Source organism: Apostichopus japonicus, chromosome 12, assembly GCF_037975245.1.
Source record: "Apostichopus japonicus isolate 1M-3 chromosome 12, ASM3797524v1, whole genome shotgun sequence".
NCBI lineage: Eukaryota > Metazoa > Echinodermata > Holothuroidea > Aspidochirotida > Stichopodidae > Apostichopus > Apostichopus japonicus.
Window position 1 is genome coordinate 10,022,642 of NC_092572.1, and position 21,481 is coordinate 10,044,122.

The following is a 21,481-nucleotide window of genomic DNA, read 5'->3' on the forward strand; positions in this document are numbered from 1 at the left end:
TATAACTGATGCTCTGTAAATAAAGTAAAAACTTGTGAATCTGACAAATTGATGTTTATATATTTTTTTTCGAAACATATGTCTACTTTCACTCATTACAATGACTATTTCACCACAGACCTTTGGAATTACATCATCAATGACCTGTGTCCACAAATATCTGTAGACTGGGAAATATTTGCAGTTGATGTCCTGGCCTTGGAGACACTTCATGTTGTGGATATAATTAAACACACCAAGGACGAGAAGGGTACGTCGTATTTCAAACACGCTCTGTCGTTGAGTGCATTGAAATGTAACTGAATATATGTTATGACGCAGCACATTGTTTTTATAATTATCAGTAAATGCAACTGAGTGCCGAAGCGGTGGAAGAGTATTAAATCTAATAAGAGGGAGCCCAGAAATCGATTTCCAAAGGCAAATGTGATTTTGATTTGATAGGTAATCACCAAAATAATCACCCGGTATAGTGTAGTCTTGATGCATTTTGAAGAACAGTTAATTGTCCTAGTTTGAATGTTTTAAAACCAAACGGCAGTTTTTTGTTACCAAAACTAACTCTACTATCATATATTAAATGTTTTATTCAATGTTTTGCAAATGGCGCATTCTTAATAACAAAAATCGAACATTATTACAAACTGAGAGAAAAAGTGTATATTTTTCATTAAACCAAATGTTCAAAATAATTTTGATGTTCTGGTACCGGAAACACCCACACCTCTGCTTCGCTGCCCCTGACTAAGTATTGTAATACTCTGTGCTATTACATATAGACTTGCTATTCGAATCATGTATCAAGAAAAACACATAAGGCGGTCGCAAAGGAGTTTGAATTTGAATTGTCGTTTGTGGTAAATCTAAGTGGAGAGAGCACAGAAGTCCAAGGGCAATTGGAAATGTAATTGTGTTTTTGATATTAAAGAAAGTAAAGAAAGAAAAATAATCTCGGTGCTTTTCAGTTTGCAACAAATTGTAGCAAATTGCCAAGGTTGAATGCATTCCCACAAATGACACTTCTCAAGGACCACACTCTCTGTGTTTTAATCGTAAATATTTTCTTCATTTTTTGAAAAATGTCTCAATTCTGAAAAACAAAAGGCACTTTAACAATAACCAAAATGACAAACAAATGGGTATTGTTCATCTACGAAAAGGCTACTGACAGTTCATGCAAAGAGCACTTGATCCCGAAACAAGCTACATCCCGGCTCACGGCCCCTGATGGGTTATTATAATATCTGCGTTCTCGAATATAAACTCACTTCTCCAATTATTGTTTGTGTCAGAGTAATTTTGACTACAAAGGAACAAATGACTCACACTGTATTCCATGATGAAAGTTTGACGATGTATGAGAAATATTAAGGTGCAGGAGTAGCGACATAATATTGAGTAAGGAACAATGTCAATAAGCTGTATAAAATAGGAAAAAAATATTTAAAACCGTCGCAATGGAGTATGGGTTAGATCTATAATTTATCACAGACAGCTTAAGTATATGTTTCCTTTAACAGTGTTAAGTTAAATAACACATTATTCAGTGTGCAAAATACTGTTAGTTGGGTGTATGTTAAATAACAAATTATTCAGTGTGCAAAGTACTGTTAGTTGGTTGTATTCCTTACGTTATATTTGTGCAAAATCTCGGTACGTGTCCTTCGCATCTATTAATGAGATCATAAAACCAATTTATCAGAAAACCTAGGACTAGTCAGTGGTAAATGATACTGCTAAATATAAAACATGAGATTTGCATAATTCGTGAGTCAGCTGTGTTAGTTTTGCTTATGTATCTTCAAAAAAAAGACTTTAATCAATTTCACAACGAATTGTGCAGAATAAATTACTTAAAAAACTAACCAAAAACAATTTATATAGATTTATATTCAAGTAGGAAACCATTTCTTACGTCGGAGATCAGATAATATAAAATCAATATAGGCCTATTTGATCTTTTCTGTTAACTTTTCACGACAGGTTCTGAGTATGTTAAGAAAATGGAGGTATATGGATGGTCAGCAGCAGAAAGTTTCGAAGCAGTTCCTTCAAAACCTTGTCAAGGCCAATGAACTCAGTGGTAAAATAATGTCAAAAGGCAACAGAATAAAAGATGTCACTGCTTTGAAAGGTATAAAACATTGAGTAGATATGAACTATGAGTTATCATCCTAAATCAATGTAGACACATTATAATGAAGTACGAATTGGAGAAACTTGCTAAATAGATACTAGAAAGTTCTGCTAAGTATATTCCAGAAAATAAAATTGTATTAACGTGATGTGTAATTTTAAATTAAGTCACGATCTGCCAGTATGTTAATTTAGGTCTTTGCTTCGTATAACATGGTTGAAATATTTAGCTTCTTGAAAACTCGCTTCGCTTAAGCAGTGTATTAGCTACAGTAAGCGATGTAATCAATGTTGTAATGACAGACCTATTTTCCCAATGCGGGATTATAGCATTAGCACCTAGCATGTGAAATTACAACGGGTTATAGTTTGTATGGTGGGGAGAGGATAGAAGGATATGATTAGGTGAACTATCGTGAATGAATATTTATATATATATATATATATATATATATATATATATATATATATATGTATATATATATATATATATATATATATATATATATATATATATATATATATATATATATATATATATAATAATATAATACATGTGCATTACATTAGTAGGCACATTTTTACTATGACTTGACTTGGCACAAGGAATTTAACGCTGTAGAGAAAGAAAAACTGATAAGTATGAAAATAGTTTGTGCCTGACAATGTCCAATACATCTTCTAGCAGTAATATCAGCTTGACATTATCGTCACAATTTAACAAATGACATCAGAAATAATTGCAGATTGAATACTGTGTATTGTTTACATACATTGGCAGGAAAATATGGTAGCAGGCAATTAGATCTATTTGCAGAAGATTGCTCCTAATTTGGTACTCTTTTTCAATTATAATACCTCACAATATCTGAAAGTTATCATCACATTGAACATTATAATTTCAGAGACTGTAACTGTTGAATTATCCCTAATACAAACCATTAAATTTTCAGTTGTGGTGATACGTATCTAATTTACAATCAGTTAAATTGTTGCTTTATTATTTTCTTTTTTTAGTGAAACCCACCAACGAGGGTGCTTGCAGGTATACATTTTTACAATATTTAAAATTGTTTTTTTTTTACCATTTATTTCCTGTGATCAAATGTGTCTTGCTATTTAATTAAACTCATTTAAAAAGTAAAGGACGTGTACCTGTATTACATGGGTTCCTAAAATACAATACATTATACTAATTGGCATTAGTTGCAACGGACACAAACAATATAAATCCATTTTTTTCCATTGGCAGTAAAGAGTTTTTGGCGATATTAACAACATGTAGCAAGAGAATTGGCGTTGTTGGAAGTAAACGATTGGCAGAAATCAATTCTCAGGGTGGATTACGCAAATTTCTGGTTGCTACGGGTGTAGTGGGTACTTCCTCTGAAGCACCAGAGGGGATTTCGGTGGATGACAGCGTTGACTCTTTAGGACAATTGTGTTTAATGTTGAGTAAAGCAAACTTATTTACAGCAAGAGATGTGGTCATAACCTACATTGAGAAAAGTAAGTGTTATACTTTGTCATTCCACATTAAATTCTCTTGGCTGATATATTATCAAACATTAAATCTTTTATTTTACACGTTTTGCTGTTTAAGCGACTATTAATGTATTTTGTTCTTGATTAATTCCTACATTTGCAGTTTAACATGAAGGTGAAGGGAATATGAAAACATTGAAAGTCGGTCATATTGACCTTACTGCATTACCATTCTTATATATTTGTAAGGCCAAAGATCTAAGAGTAATTCTTGGTAGAAATTCAATTACGTTATTTGCTTAGATGGTGTAAGTGTAAATCAGTTATTGTAGAAAATTGTCGAATATATTCCATCAAGTGAACCTTTTCAACGCATGAGGAGCCTGGGGTATCTTTCCTCCTACATTTATGAAAATCCGTACCATGGCCCATTTCATATTTACATGTGCTCCTTTAGATTTAAAAAGTACCAACCCTATAGTCGTAATATGTGCTCTTTTTACATTAAATGGTGCCATGTTGTTGCAAATCATTAAAATATATATTTTTTCAAAACAAATCTCATTCACATGTACCTTTATCCCACGATGCTTGTTACCTACAGATAGCACGCTCTTCCACGAGTCATGTGTTTGCTATGATTTAATATAAATTTCATGTGGTCCTTTTGTTAAACTCTCATTTATATATTTAGAACTACATAAGGTAATAGCAACGATTTCGAAGGAGAGAGCATCTGATTGGGACAAATTTGCAAAGTATGGCTTATCCCTATCTGGCAATGATGTTGTTTACATAAGGAGAGCATCCCAGTCAAACGAAGGCACATAGTTTGTGGTTCATGAAGTTGAAAATGTGAACACCATGTATCATCGGTATATTTGAAGTTTTGTGACATTGACCTAGCTCAAAGATAAACTTGTTCTTCTTAAAATAAAATATTTACTCTTGTCTTATATAAAGTACCTCACTGCAATAAAGTGCACACTTCGTGATGCATGTGACGTAATTGCCATGAACTAAAATTACCAACGGAAGTTATTACTTTTGCCGTCGTTATTAACTTGTTTTATATCTTTCAAGGGGACTGCCATGAGTAGGTTATATACATATATGTGGATAATAGGAGTCAGAGTCTAATATTAACATTTTTTCCTCTCAAAATGTTGATTGTCTTTCCCTTAGCACGAGTAAGCATGGCTATTTCCAAATGGATGAGAAAAAAGAAGATCGATATAGATGTTCCGGAAACTTTGAAAAAAAAAAAAGCCTGAGCAACATTTTCAAGAGTTGGGTAAGATCTGATTGTGATCTGCTGGCGATCGACCAATTGATGGGGAAAGGCTTGCTGGTTTGCTTCAGCTGCCAAATATGTTCGAGAGTTCTGTGGCGCCTCGATGATTTTTTTGGTTAAAGGACTGCTTGTGGTTGTCATATCTAGGCTTGAAAGGAGGTTCGGTTAGACATATTTGAGTCTTAGATTTGTCGGATTCCTTGACATCGGCCATGTATATGATGTTAGCTGCCCAACAGTATTTCCTTTTGTCGGCAGTTGCAAGCTCCCTTCTCGTTTTTCATGTTAGACGCTGGTATATGTTTGTTGTGTCCTTTTAATATAGAGCCAAAGTTAGGCATGCAACTATAGCTGTCCTTAACCATGTTTCTGTTGAATATCTTGTTAAGTTTTGATTTCTTAATAACTTCTTCATCAGTGATAGAAACGACAATTTACAGAAACTATATCTCAAATAGTGTTTCATTTAGTAAAGACATTGGTGCAGAACACTCATGACTCATGTTGTTGTTTACCTTCTTCCCTCAAATATATTTTATTGTTTAATCTTTCGATAGTTTTCCATATTATGTATAGACCATACATAATATCTGCTTATTATAAGTGAAATTGGATCTATTGGAATAATTTTACATATCTACTGATTTTGTTTTGCAGGAACTGATGCTTGGTAACTGTAATTCAGTTAACAAGTGAATGGACAGAGGAATGGTGATCGACATGACAAATTTTGCTTCAGCTGCTTTTGTTTTTCATTTTTTCCCGCAAAGATCAAGTGACTGTATAACAATAATATCAGTGTTGCTTGAAATGAAAATATACAGTTGACGACAGGCATATTGTACATGTTAGCTGTGGGTTGTATAAGGATAATTCCAGAGCTGGTACAGAGACGACAACTCTTTTGTTAGTAATTTGATGAACTAAGTCCTCTATTTCTCACAGAAACATAATTCTTCTTTTAATATAATGTTTACAATTTTTTTACCTTCTTAATATTTAGTAGTTTTCAAAAAAGCTTTCGTACTTCAGTCACACCCTTAAGTATACCAATACTTTGTTGATGAAGATCTGCACTCTAAAATACTTTGATTATTCACTAGAACCAGTGAACACATCTTTCATTGTGCTCTTTCTCTCCTATGTGGTTTTGATTTGTCCTATCTCAGACAAAAATAAATTATCAAACAATGTTTGTCTTCCGTATTCATAGTGTTCTTACTTATTAAAGGACACAGAGTAGTGTAAACTCGTTTATATAAATGTTGATTATTGTGTGTGTGTGTATATATATATATATATATATATATATATATATATATATATATATATATATATATATATATATATATATATATATATATATATATATATATATATATATATATATATATATATATATATATATATATATATATATATATATATTATTTGAGAAGGCAATGCCGTGTCTGTTCAATACGCGTTTATAACTGTCATGTAGAAACTAAATATCTGAGAATTGAAGTGATACAACACATAACACGTATTTCTCTATGAAAGTTATGTAAAGCTTTGTTTTGGGGTACCATGCAATCACATCTCAAGTTGATATAACGACTTTAAAGACAAACACTAACAGCAATAGGACCATGCTTTCAGTTACCACAGAACCAGTTTTTTGAGTAATTAAACATTTCTAATGTCTTTTTAACATAACGACCTCTTTAATCGACATCACACCAATACATTAATCGTTAAAAAGTGATTTGAAAAGAATTGTCCTCTAGTACCCAACATGAGCAATTTGGAACAGAACTGCTCATTGGTAGAAAATACGTTTTGCCAACGGTAGTAAAGTACCGGTGTACGTTAATGTTGTTTGTTACAATACTTCCGAATGTATTTTAGAATATTTCTACATAGCAACGACAATCAAAATAAAAAAGGCATTGATCAAGGGGATCTGTAAATTGAATAGTTCTCTACAACGGTTTATATCAATGGAATTACTAAGAATTGCTAATTATTTGCCTTCAACCAGGTGTATGTCGAAAACTGAAAATGATGTAAACCTTAATACCATTAAGTTGTTTTCTCATATAAATATCAGGATACACCGTGTCAAGGAGTCCGGATAACAATATCCCCATGTAAGTGAAACCAAAACCAATCGATGATAGTAACTGCAGGTTATAGCATTTAAAAGGAATTACGTTGTGAATATCTATAATGTTACAATGATTATTTGGTTAGTCCAAGATAACGGAATGATTTACATAGTTTAACACAAACGATTTTTCAAAGACTTTTCTTATTTAAATGACTAAATTTAACAAAACGTGTTATGTACTAGTGTTTTACACGTCTAGCATAGACTTGTACAGTATATGAACGATATAACATTACAACAATCATTCCAGTTTAACATTTGATAGAGCAATAACATGTCATATAGAATGATAGAGTCGATTTTTTCTGTTGCTGATAACATAGTTTAGTGTACCAGTATTGTAGTTTTATGGAGCTAACCACCGAAATACATGTTGAAATCCTGTTCTATTTTAACAGTGCCGCATCCAATGTGACCTTTAACAGTCTTGGGGTAGTAAAAAAAAATACAGGTATTCTGTGAGAAAATCGGTGTGTTCAATACAAATTATTTGAAGAATCGGATTAATAAGCTCTAATTTCTTAGTGCACAGCTATTGCTAACTTTTTCAAAATGCCGTACACCAGCAACTATATACACGTTTCAGCACCAGGCAGCAGCTAACAACCTAAGTATATATTTAAAACCTTGTTTTCTTTTCAAACAGGACCACATCCACTGTGACCTTTGAAAGTCGGGGCGGGGGGGGGGGTGGGGGTGCGGCTAGTAAAATACAAATTATCTAAATAATCTTAATTATAAACTTCTTATTGAACAGGTGTTGCTAACTTGTTTTAAAAATGCCATACACCAGCAACAATGTTAACCTTTTAACACCACGCACACTTACAAGACACGAGGACATCCGTCCACCAGCAACAATATACATCTTTTAGCACAATGCACACTTACAAGATATGACGTCATCCGTACATCAGCAACAATGTTCACCTGTTAGCACCATGCCCACTTACAAGACGTAACAACGTCCGTTAACCAGCAACAATTTACACCTTTGCACCATGCACACGTGACAACATCCTTACACCAGCAACAACAAGGTACACCTTTTTGCACCATGCACACTTTCAAGACGTGACGACGATTTCGATGCTAGAAGTATCTTCGTTGGAAGCAACAACATAAGGCCTGCATTAATCGACACGCCTGGCGCTATTCACTCTTACGCAATCAAAAACATATATTTGCAGAAGATCATTATTGTCAACTTTCTGTTATAATTCCAGTTTCTGAATACAGCAGATGTGTATGTGTTTGTATTGAATGTTGCACACAAGCTAAATAGTACAAAACATTTAGTTAAAGGATATTTCCGTGGCTGAAATGAATCGTAAATTTTCTGCATCTTTTAGACATCACCACATCGGTGACGAAGTAACCTAGAAACAGCAGAGTAAATAATATCATCGCGACAATTGAGCTAAAATGGTCTTGCGATTTTTAATGTACAAATAATGTTATTCACTGAGGAAATTATATTGACAAATTATGAATCTAAAGAGTAAAGGCAACGTTGTCAAATATGGCAATTTTCAAGGCCAATTCAACCAGATGATTAAATTAGGACAATTCAGCTTTTAAAGAAGAACTCTCCTGATGACGTCATAGACCATCTGATAAGATCCTCTTAAAAAAATAAAATGAAGAACATTTTCCCTTTCCACGTATGCGCCGAGTTGTGTGCCACCATAATATTCCTTGCAGAAACTAGAAACAACCAGAAACAACGATTTTTAACGGGTTTAGTGCATGTTCAGCATTCAATTATTACATAATACTTCATACATATGTGATGTTTAAATAATTTACCACCGTAATTGTATCATTGGACGAAAGCATTACTTGATGATGGTCCACTTTGCATTACTGGAATATCGTTCATGTAATTGCCTTCTCGATTATTGTCAAAAAATGACATCTCTGAATACAAATGCTGCAAATGGCTCGATTACTTTCCATTAAAGCAGCATTTTGCGTTTGGTCGCCATTTTCTACTATTTTGACATGTCCATCAAGTTTTTTACATGTATCAATCACAAAACAGCAAACTAAGATATTAGCCAAGTTTTTCCCGCCAACAACGTTAATTGGCGAGTAATTAATGATATTTGCCGATAATGAGACAAGTGTCCACGACAAATTCCAAATTTAAAATTAATCGCCTACAGTTCCTCAAACCCACATTCAACCAATCAGAGATGCAGGCTTAGTTATGAGCCGTTGCTAGAATAGATTCAAGACTTTGCGTTGGTACAACCAGGAAGTTGTAATGGGACTCCCTGGTACAACTGCCATAAAGACTGTACACAAATCAAGCATGGTGTTGTATTACGTATTTATTGGTCAATGACGTGCGTAGTGTTTAAATATTCATATTATGGGCGAGGTTTATTGGGATCCCAACGGAAAATATTTTGGAGAAAAACAAAAATGAAAGTTGCAAATTTTCGACTTTTATGCCATGATTTGAAGTAAGATTTAAGTAAATAAGCTTTGTCGTTATGGCATAGTGGAGTTAGTGAGGTTGAGAAAAATCATAGAAAAGGACGCAAAATGCTGCTTTAAAGTGCCATCAACATTAGTGCAATAACAAGGATAAAGTTGAAACATTGCACAAGAATATGAACAATGTTTTCTTACTCACCTTTCTTGCACAATGCTCACAAAATATGAGTATGAGAGTGTTCTGCTTCACTTAAGACATAAACCTACACACGAAAATGTTACGATTGAAATAGAGATATGCAGCTCGTTGCAACTCACGATAGCCTGGTAATGTCGTGAATACCGAAACGGTTCTGATTAACGGCCTGGTAAATTATTTTCTTGGTAGCTTATAACTTCTTGAGCACGGATGTATTTGGAGGTTTTATTTTTAAATTAACAATGTGTTGCAAACGAGACTTGTGGATAATGGTATTGAAGGTATGATCATCGTTCTAGGTTTCGGAAAATGTTCGAATTGGAAACTACAGCTATTCGACAAGAGACTGCAAATCTTCAAGTTTCCTTTTGTCTGACGAGTAGATAAATTCTAGTAGGAGAAACGTTGCCTTTATATTGTTATATTACAGAGAAAAGTAAAAGAGCTGCACTTTATTGATATTGATCACGAAAGTAGCAAGAATGTTTTTTATCGTACCAGTGAAAGTGACAATGTGTGCGAGTATGCTACTGTTGTTAAGACTAAGCCTACAAATGTCACTTCTCAGAGACAATAGAATGTCTGTGTTTGAACAACGTGTTACACAATATCGATCTCTCAAGAAAATTCAACCCAGGGCAGCAAACTCGGGAAAACGAGTTATCGCGTGTGCAACTATTTGAATTTGGTCAAAGTGTGTTCCATATCCTCGGCCACTCAGGTTGTAATTTTAAGGAGTTTTGTCTCTGTTAACTCAGACAAATTCTTTTGATGTTCCTTTTTTCAACTTTCTATCTTTTTTACTAAATTTCAGTAAAGAACCTTTTCTTTCAACCAAATGTTGTCATTTTGAAATACGTTGGCGTTACTTTATTTTCTGCTACATATTTATTTACTTAAGATAGTGACTTATATTTTATAAATATTCTTGCAGTATATCATAAACAAAAGATAGACATACTGAACAGTAACAATAATAACTCTAATAACGTATTAACTACTGAACTTAAATCCAATGTACCATGGCTTTTGATTGGCGCCCCATCAAAGAAATGCAACAGAAATAGGAATCGCTACCATATATTTTGCTCGCTATATGAAGATGCAAATTCTTGTATTGCCAATATGGAAGAAAAATGGCTGTATTCACTGTAACGTTGTAAAACAAGGTAAAAGTCTCACACCAGACCCTCTTGCCATTATTCTCAATGATTAAGAAGACATTATGGAAGCCTACGTTGTTTTACTTGCAGAATCTGAGAGTCCAGGTAGCGCTCAAAGGTATTAACGTGATACATGACATTTGGAAGAGCAAAAGTTAACTGTTATAAAATAAGGGCAAATAAGAAAGTAGGAAAGGTTTACTTTTGTTGATTCTGTAGTAGAAGTGGTGGATATTTAAACCTTCTTAGAAACAAATGTTCATAATTTTCATGTGTTTACCGAAGTGGTTTATAAGCAGAACAACCAGGTAATACTGGGCCAGTATTGTGCTAAACAAGTCAGATGACATTTGTCTTCCTTTGGATCTAACTTACAATTGTGTCACCAGTTAGTTCTTCCTGTAGGGTTCTTTCGGTTGAGATATTTCTGGCCTCTGGGCAGCTAATTCGAAGCTTCCCATTGTTGAATTTTGAAGAAATATATTTCAGACTTAACAGAACACCCTAAATTGTATGGATTGTGGTGAATCAGAATGTCACAAAATATGAAATACAAATGACTTGCGTAGTAAGTTATTAATGGTACATTTATGAACAAGAGTGACCAGCAGGAGTCAGCACCCGTTCTCAGTGCAAATGTATCATCATGAATCATATTCTAACCGAAATAGTAAAATGTAAAGGTCACATGGATACGTTGACTTAAATTATGTCTTCAAAAAAAGACACATTTATAAATATTTGTTATAATACATATATAAATGACTGTTTATAATGACATTGTCCCGTCACTAATATCGAAAATTTAAACTATGGTTACTATTTTTCAAATTGCTGCCAATATTTACCAAGTGTGGAAAAGGATAATTCCCGAAAATTTATCGTTTATGATGTGAATAATTTGTTGATATGACATCCCTCCTAAACTGCATTTGTTCATGAAAAAAAGAAAACGAACAGAGCACTAACTTATTTGGATAAATATGAAGTTCGTTTTGCGTGTTTCATATTCAGATAAGGATAATATTACTTTCTTAGCTGCTGTTATGAGATACTCTACAACATATTGAATGTGACTAAAATAATGTATTGTTATCATTATTTTTCTTTTCGTTTTATAACTTCAATAATTTTCAGTAATCGGAAATTGATCACATGGACTGCCATAACTGCCATAACATAACTGTCATAGTTAGATTTTGTTAGACTAGTCGATCTTCCGTAATTATCAACATTGTATTTCAAATCAAATTGACCTCTTCAGCACCTTGTTCATCCTTTTTATCAACAGCCCCAGTAAAATGGCACAGAAGAGAAAGGTAAGTAATATAAATCACGTGATAATAAGAAAGATATGTAATCTGCTTCTTATTTCGTGCACAAAGTTTGTTTTAGGAAAGTTTAGTTTTTTTAACATCAAATCAAAATCAAAATCTATTTCCCCTGCCTTCTTATATATTCATCCACCGCTTTTGCATTATATAATAGATTTATATATTTATATAAGATTTGACTGTTTAATTTCTTTCTTTTTTTTTGAAATAAAAGTATCACTACAAAGAATCAAATGAACACACAAAACAACGACGTTCTGGAAACTGACGAACCAAGTACGTCTCATTTTAATTGTATGGCTTTCGTGAGAATAACAATACATAAATATTATGTTAGAGACAATGTCGTTATTCATTGTCATATACGAAATCAGTTTATTATCTAAAGATAGTCTCATTGTGACTGTTAGTGTGAGATATTCATTAACAACAGAGCCTCAACGTTGATTGTCACTTAGAACAAAAGAGGAAGAGTTGGGGCAGAAAAGTGAAAATTTAATCAGACTGTGTTCAGCGTTAGTGACTTTTCATCAAACAAGAAACAAACTGTTTAGTTTATGCAACTTTGGAATGTTCGATCTACTGTTTGGTACATGCAGGTAAATTGCCTGCAGGCCTTTAACAGTGTTTTTGACTTCACAGCAGAAATTAGGAGACAAAACGACCTCACTCTGCCAGGAGAACAGCTTTCATATGTTTTATAAAGATAACATTTTACTGATAATGCATGTTGTGTATATATATTTCCACATTTATCAAAAATTCAGCAAAACGTTGCCTGTACTAAGTTGTTTGTTTCATAGCATGTGTAATTAGATTGGGTATCGTTGGTGTCACCTGCATATATAATTCACATTATGACGTTTCAGTTTAAAAAATAACTGAATCTACTGCTTTTCAAGCTTTGGTTTTACAATCAGCAACAGTTTTCAATATCATCTTCATGAATTACGCAAATAGCAATCCACTAATACTTCGGTAAAGTGAAGGAAAACTGAATTACATTTCATTAGCGTGGATCTTCATACCCATACAGTCAACTCTAAGCCTTCTATATACATCTTTCAATTATTTTTAAAAGATGCATACAATGGCTGCCATAAATTGTTCTTAATCTTCTGCAATCTAGGCTTCGGGCTTTGTCTTTGAAATAGCATTCTAGCAGTCAATATTTACATGCGATCTGGGTTTTTGCTTTCCGGCCAGAATTATACCTTCCCATTGTATAATCAATGTTCTCACAGATTACTATTCTACCGCTGATGTAACAGATGGAAGAAGCCCAATTATTGTCGATGAGAAAGACATCTCCATCATAAATAGCATGAAGATGGGGAACATATACAACAGGTGGTTGGGGTCCGTCAATCTCCCTAGTAGATCCAACACTTGTGTTGTAATAACAAGCATCACAGGTAAGTGAAATAACAACACAAAATTAAGTTGCGTCGATCACATCATCATTACCGTATCGCAATAAAATAACAGGTTGGTGACATTAAACGATGTAGTTAATATACATTTAAATGATAGTGTAGTCTATAAACAATGTCATTGTGGCCAAATTTAAGAATTGCGGAAAGAAAAGTCATTTGCCGAACGTATGTTTTTAACTGCCTGCACAAGAAAACCTGAAAACAAACAATAACATCTCCGAAACGTCCGCTGGTTTTCCTATTGTAGATTTTGTACCAACAGTGGTATTGTATCTTGGTAAAAAAAGTACAACCATTTTTATATCATCTCAGCCATTAAATGAACAGCTTTCTTCAATATCGAAGAAACTTCAGCCAACATATTTATTTATACCACGGTTAGTGTTATGTATGTCACATAAAGTATGACTCTATCAAGAAACATGTGTACATGTTGTGTTCTTGGTATTGTGTATATTTGCAGAAATAGTTTGGAGAACGAACGAAATCCATTGGGAAGCATTTCTGAGAAATTGTCTTCAATTGCCGGAATCGAAGAATCTTACGAAAATCGAAGCAATATCTTTTGAAAGTAGTGAGTTTTACTTTTAATTGATTAACTGTGAAATATTGCTGTGAATAATGTGAAAATTCGAGAATCTTTTCATAAGGAACATAACAGCGTAACAAAGTCAAACTGGTTTGCAATACTTTCCCAACGTTAGTCACTTTCAAATATATGATTTTTTAAATTTTTATCATTCGCATTCATCGATCTGATTTCATCCTCTGTTTTTAGATAACTTGTATCTCATGAGCGAGCATATTGTATGTGAAACTTTACATTGTTTGTTGACTCGAGAAGCAGTAGCAACAAGGAATGACCATTGTCGCAGGTCTTTGTCTGACATTATTAAACACGTCACTGGTCTTTTGGAAGGGATGCATATCATAAATACGTATGGGGTAAGATAAGAAAATCATTCTATTTATTTTCATTAAGAAGTTTATGTTTGCATTGCGTTGTATTCTCCTGTCTTCTCGCTGGAGGAAATTTCATGTTAGGTTAGTTAGGTTACATAAAGAACCAAGCACATACAGAAAATTTCCATTTTTATAGTTTTTAAGTTTAAATGTCAGGGCGTAAACCTTATTTTTCTTAAGACTTGCTGTTAGGTAATGTATATCATAATGCTTGTAACTAAAGAATATAAAAACGAAAGTTTTGAAATAAATTACATTTTATTATTACTTTATTACTGTTATTATAACAGTTTCTCCATCCCGGCTTAACGACCAAGAAACTTTTGGTGACCACAGATGGACAACTTAAATTGTACGATTTCTGTGTCGCTGGCGACGCATCCAAAATAGCTACCCTGCAGAGATCACAGGTGTAATATTAACAGTTAATTCTACATTTTCTTTCGAATAATTGAACATAGTAGCAAATAACTCACAATGTGCTTTGTATATACTTTATATGCATGGCAATGATTAAAGCGTAGATTGATCTATTATTACCACCAATTACGTTACAACTTCTTATTCTCATTCTTGTGTTACAACTAAATAGTTCGTTACCTCAAGTTCTCTCGGGACTTGAAAGAACACTAACTTATAGTTAAATACTATATAAAGCTGTGACTCATTTTACTGCCTGTTGTATTTCTGTTCATATTTCCTAGGTGAAAGTTAATAGTAACAAGTACTGAATTCGTTGCCAGTATTAGGTGTTGCTAAGAACTTAATTATTTTACGTTCCGTCATTTCACAAAATAGATATTGTTATAAATAAGCAAACAACATTAAAAACAACAATAAAACTTGAAATTGTTTGCTCATTTATAACAATATTAATTTTATGAGACACATGGTGTCGATGGTGTTTATTAGTAGTGTTAGTAGTTTTTCACGTCATCGACCTAATGTGAGAATTTGTATTCAACTTGTCATAAGTCCCAACATTGCGAATGCTGTCTGGGACTTACGCATTTACGTAGCTAAACCATCCTAGTTAGTAACAAAAACCAAAAGGGCTCTTACAATTGAAATTTAACCCTCTTTATATACTATTTTCCACAATAGATGTTTTCAGCAACTTTAAATCAATTTCCACCAGAAATGTTGATTTCCAGCGTATACACAGAGTCAAGTGATGTGTGGTCTATAGCAGTAACGATATGGGAAATCATGTCCGATGGTAAAAAATAATGTACTGTTATTCTTCTATGGATGTGAAAGTGAAAGAGAATATCCAGATTGGGTATCGTGAATAGTTTGAAACTTAGTCAATTACGACACCACGATCAAGTGTATTTGTGTACAGTTATTCAATAGCTCTTCATGCATAATATGATCTTAATCACATAATAAATGTCATTGAACAATAACCAGGAAACGAAATACAAATCTAAATTTTTTTAAAAAGCTCATTTCTCGGATCCTTTCGTCCCTACGTCAGAATGTACATGATGTCATTGATTTGTTTTTCTACAGGAATGTCACCTTTCCCTGATGATACAGAAATTACGTCGCATAAAGAATTGTTTGAACCATCATTCCCATGGCCAAAGAAATATTTCCAGATAAAGTAATCATGATTACATTCAAATTCCATATGTATACTGTTTTGGTTTCATGAATGCTTTATCTTTGATTGTTGTATTTATCTTTCGATATAAATACCTTAATATGGTAGATATGATCATTAATTATTATTCTTGTGATCAATTATAACCCGCAATTGCTAAGACGACGGTGAACTTGTTCTATATAACTAAAGCAAAGCTAAGTTAGTGATAAAGCCAGGTTTATAACTTACAATACCTTTCCAGGTATCTTGACTATGCAATGACTATGATGACGGTGAACTTGAAAAATAGCATAACGAGGATATCCTTGTAAGAAACGTTTAAAATCAAGCTTGCCTTTGAAATAACATCCACTGTTCCATATGTTTCTTCCATATGTTTGTTCCAACTGTTTGTGCCATATAACAAGCCAAGTTAAGTTACTAATTAATCCAGGTTCAAAACTTACAAAATATTTCTAGGTACTACTGAAAATGTCTTGGAAAATTATTTACCTGTGTTTCAATATCATAATTAACTGATCGAAATATACATAATCTGGAAGTCTCAATGAAAATTGCGGTAAACATTGAAAACATCTTCCACTAAGCTGGGTTTCGTGTTCGGGTAGCTCTACGAGAAATGTCATAGCTATGAGACCATGTGTCGTAGCAAACACAGTCAAGGGGTACAATAAGAGTTCAGTGCTACATGAATCACGTCACATGACCCTTAATTCCGGGCGTCTCCATCTTGACGTAATCGGCCCTGATTATGTATACGTCAATGGTTTCACTTGATTTTATTGCACTTGGCTAATCTGCAGAGATAACATCCTGTACAAATGTTGGAGCCATAACTGTGCTTTTCGACCATCCATACATCGTTTGAAAGCAACTTTCCTGGAAGTAAGAGAACCTTTCTTCTTTCTAAATTGCCATTACGTTTCTCATGACACGGATATATATATCTCGCATAACTGAATGAGGCAATGTGATCTAAGATGTAGACCGGTACGACACGCCACACCCATTGAACACAAAGGCTTGGCGAGAAGAATAAACATGTTAAAACATGCAACCTACATGTCTTAAACATTTGACTGTGAAATTGTGACTACATCCGTATACCTCCTTAATTATAATATAAAATACAGAAAATATATTACAATATGATATACAACATGTCAGGAAATGTGTAAAGCAGTATAATGAAAAAAGGCATACAAGGATCGTTTAAATGACTTGAAAATATCAATTAAAATTGCGCCAAAACGCAGTTGAAGAAACTGTTCAAGGAAAGCAACATGACATTTCTTGGAAAGTAATGGTTGCATGTACCTTTTTAAACAATATTTTCATTCGTTATAAATTTACTTAACTGAGTGTGTAATATGATCAAATTAACTCTCAACAGATATTTCAGAAGTTACTAGATGACAGTTCTTATGAGATACCGTTATCAACGACGTATGTGGCTATGGGATCAGCGAATGTTGCTGAAGATACCTACTCATAAGATATATATATATATATACATAGCATGCCGGAAAGTAAGAATGAACTGTACGAAAACTAAAGAGCGATGTATTAATTTATTCATGATTACATATATCATGCCGGAAAGTAGGCCTGTGTAAGAATGAACTGATTTTGCAGTACGTGTACTGTAAGAAAACTAAAGAGCGATGTTTTGATTTATTTATCATTTTGACTGGACAGTTTTACCTGTATTGTTTTTGGAAATATCATGTTCTCAAAAATATAAACAAAATATTTGTGTAGAAACTTATATGTTTTATATTCTGTGTATATTATATGCTTGTCAGTGGATAACAAAAATTTTAACGTGATTTGAAAGGTACTACTATATGGCTATACAACCACTTTCTAAGTATTATATTTATTAGGTGACATTCTTTATGATAACCGTTTTGATTTTTTGTTTTGCACACCTACCGTAGAAATGAGTAGACGTTTGTTATTATACTGAAACAAAACTATGCACATGTTTTGGATTTACGGAATGGATTTGCAACTTACTAGTTATCTTCATTTAAAGGCAAATATTTGAAGAAATCAAGATTTTGTAATATATACACTAAAGTGGAAACCTGGTAATAAGAATGCACTAACTAAATAGAAGGCAACATATTTGACTCATTATGAACTGATATATTTTAAACAAGAGGTGATTACCAATATTGAAAGCTGAATAAAGAATTTTTCTAAGACATTAGGTTGAATGTTGACCAATAGTCGACCATTTTATTAAAAGGCAACTAGCAATTGAAAAAGCTATTACTTAATGATGTATATCAAAATTTTGTTCTAAAAGGTTTAATAAATACTGTCTTTGTATCATCGTTACAATATATTGTAACGCCATCAACATCTAGTCGTGAAAAACCTGTCTCGAAACCAACTGGAGGAGGGTAGGGGAGGTAGATGGGGGACGGTACAGATTATCACTAAATCAGGAGGCAGACACCAGAGTTGCAGGATTAATACAAGTATAATTTCTCGTCTCGTTCTACATCTACATCGTATAAATATTTACATTTGCCAAATATAACGTACTGGGGTCGGGCACAACCCAAGGATAAGCAGGGCTAAGATAGACTGGGGCTGCACAGGGGTCGGGCAGTCTAGACGTCGGCAAGCCGTTTTAACATTTACCTCGTTTTCCTACTTAAGTAGAACTAATTCCACTTAAGTAGAATACAATTAAGCCTAAGTGAAATTAACTGCACTTAAATAGAATAAAATTAAGCTTAAGTGAAATTATTTGCACTTAAGTAGAATTGTATTTTACTTAAGTTTAATTGTATTCCACGTAAGTAAAATTACCACTTTCTTTTAAGCTTAAGTTAAATTCAATTTCACTTAAGCTTAATGTATTCTACTTGAGTAAAATTTAATTTAGCTTACAGAGGTTATGAAATGAAATTTTTTCATGTCTTGGAATGGTTTATCTACATTAGAGACTAGATTAGAGACCTCCCGAGCAGCCACTCGTAAAAAAAAGCAAAGCTGCCCACCGCAGTTCATATGACGTCATCAAAGGAACCATTTCAGCCAAAGCCGACTCCCCGCTGTTTACCAATACGGCGTTACACAGTTTACTACATGTAACCACAACACTCTTCTCATCAATTGAAAATGTCTTCTCCCGAATCTTCCGATTCCGAGGAAATAGGACTTTACCTCTCAGGACATTCGTAAGCTTTGACGAAAATTATTTTCTTAAGGAAGAAGAGGAGGAAATAGTTTTCGAGGGTGATGAAGATAATATCGGTGTTTTTCCCTATCAATTGAGCCCCTTGCAGAAGAATTGTAAAACGATCCCGATGGCCGAGACGCGTGGCTGCCGATCGAAGTCCCCGAGCAGAACCCTGAACCAAAACTGGTCGGTTGAGCATAAACAAACCCACCGTTATTAAGACCATCATATGATTTAAATTATCTCGAATGTCGATGATCCTGCTACTTAACTTCGTAGCGAAGCTTCTAAAATTTTGTGTCTTACAGTGCAAGGAAAATGTGACATTATGTACAGTGTAACCCTATAGTACTAGTAATGGTAACATGGGGTCTAGACCTTACTAATAGACGTTGTATAACAGGCTAGCCCGTGTAATTGTATCATCCAACTGTTACGTAAAATCACAACACATCACATCAACAACGCCAGTTTTACCACAAAAGAAAAATTGCAGATATAGTATTGATTGTTGTTAAACCAAATGGCTTTCAGTTTTGTGCCAAATATTAGGTAACCAAAAAAAAAAATCGTCATTTGCTGTATCAAGGAGGCCTAGGCTATGGTCATAACAAGTAATTTGGCAAAAGTATAGGCCTACAGGCACTCGTAACGTTGTGTATGTGTAGTGTTTTGAGCGAGTCGTGTTCAAATTCTTCGATTTCTGTCATCTTTTGGAAAAGCTTGCAGTAGAAATCCGTCTTTACTTCTGGTGGAGCAACCTGATACCACATATCGGCTCGGCATACCTAACAGTTACGAGATAAATTTACGTAAAAACAAAACTCCAAACACCAAATCTCAATTACTACGGAGCACTGCAACAGTGTAATGCAGGCGCGGATCCAGGGGGGGTCCAGGGGGTCCGGACCCCCCCTGCTCTTGGCCCAAAAAAAAAAAAAAAAGAGAAAAAAAAAGAGAGAAAAAAAGAGAGAGAGAGAAAAAATAATTAAATTAAACACCAATTTTAAACACGTAGGACGTCAGAAGGGAGGTTATCCTTACAAGTCAGCCAGGTGTGTCTTTTCCGTCAAATGAACTATAGTGTGCACGCGTGCTACACGTGCAAAAAATGCCTAAAAATCTCAATTTTCAGACCGAAAAGTTTCAAAATTGAGGTGGTGTTCGAATTGTTTTGGGCAGTGAGGTGGCAGAGCGGTAGGCTGCATAGGATGCACCGACGAATTCTTCATGAGAGATCGTTTTCTGCGGTGAGAAGGCATGAAACTGTTCTCCGATCAACAATGGGCAAGGAACGTCTCACAGCTCTTGTTCTCATGAACACGTATTATAACACTCCTATCGACACTGACGAAGTGGTCCAAAAGTTCATTGAGAAACATCCACGGCGTTTGTTCTCTCCAATCTATCATGAAGAGATCATCAATAAAACTAGCTAACTCGTACTGATGCAGATACATTTCGACTGAGTTTTTGCAGTGGCGGAGCGTCCATACAGTCAGGGGGCGGATGCCCCCCCCCCCTGACGGACTCAAATGGACTGCTGGCGCCCTTTTCAGCTCTTTACCACTTTTTACTTATTCGCGATTATTGACTTTTTTATTGCGCTCTCATCTACTTATTGACATTTGTCACATTTTGTTGGTGTAATTTGGCGATGACACCTATTTATTCTTCGTTTATCTGCAAATTAGCCAGGCCCGGAAAGGGTCATTTCCGGCGATCTAGGGAGTATCTTTACTCAAAAAATTTCTGTACGCTACGCGCCAACTAGTGGTGGCGCTCCGCTTAGATAGTGTCGAAAGCGCCCCTACAGACCATTCTTGCCCCTCCTGACCAATACCCCTAGCTAAGCCACTGAGGCCCTGCATCAAACAGTGGTGAGGGACGGGAGGGGGATTGGTGGCTAAAGGCATTATGATTTTTGTATCATCTCAACTCATCTGATATGTATTACTATATTTCATAGATTGTTTTTTTCTCATCAATTGAGAAATTGCAGACATGAGATCCATTTTTTTCAGGCTAGGTACATGCAGCTTAGAATACTCGGGAAGTGCCGT

General features: G+C 34.3%; 1 protein-coding gene across 5 annotated transcripts in view; it reads left to right on the top strand.

Moving 5' to 3' along the window:
• Window positions 1-20,656, top strand: part of LOC139977938 (tyrosine-protein kinase CSK-like) — a 35,818-nt gene extending 15,162 nt beyond the window's left edge. For 2 of the 5 annotated variants that reach the window (XM_071987683.1, XM_071987684.1), the window contains 17 exons: window positions 119-250; window positions 1,984-2,134; window positions 3,154-3,181; window positions 3,389-3,645; window positions 4,316-4,444; window positions 4,807-4,915; window positions 5,573-5,821; window positions 12,166-12,193; window positions 12,423-12,484; window positions 13,453-13,623; window positions 14,108-14,218; window positions 14,423-14,589; window positions 14,898-15,017; window positions 15,712-15,826; window positions 16,123-16,216; window positions 17,023-17,104; window positions 17,613-20,656. In XM_071987683.1, coding sequence (XP_071843784.1) covers window positions 5,761-5,821; window positions 12,166-12,193; window positions 12,423-12,484; window positions 13,453-13,623; window positions 14,108-14,218; window positions 14,423-14,589; window positions 14,898-15,017; window positions 15,712-15,826; window positions 16,123-16,216; window positions 17,023-17,104; window positions 17,613-17,714 — 1,113 coding nt within the window. In that variant the 5' untranslated portion in view covers window positions 119-250; window positions 1,984-2,134; window positions 3,154-3,181; ... (2 more) ...; window positions 4,807-4,915; window positions 5,573-5,760 and the 3' untranslated portion in view covers window positions 17,715-20,656. Of the gene's footprint in view, window positions 1-118; window positions 251-1,983; window positions 2,135-3,153; window positions 3,182-3,388; window positions 3,646-4,315; window positions 4,445-4,806; window positions 4,916-5,572; window positions 5,822-7,796; window positions 10,993-12,165; window positions 12,194-12,422; window positions 12,485-13,452; window positions 13,624-14,107; window positions 14,219-14,422; window positions 14,590-14,897; window positions 15,018-15,711; window positions 15,827-16,122; window positions 16,217-17,022; window positions 17,105-17,612 lie in introns of those variants that run through there. The other 3 variants (XM_071987682.1, XM_071987680.1, XM_071987681.1) reach the window with 3 other exon arrangements.
• Window positions 20,657-21,481: the final 825 nt, after the last annotated feature.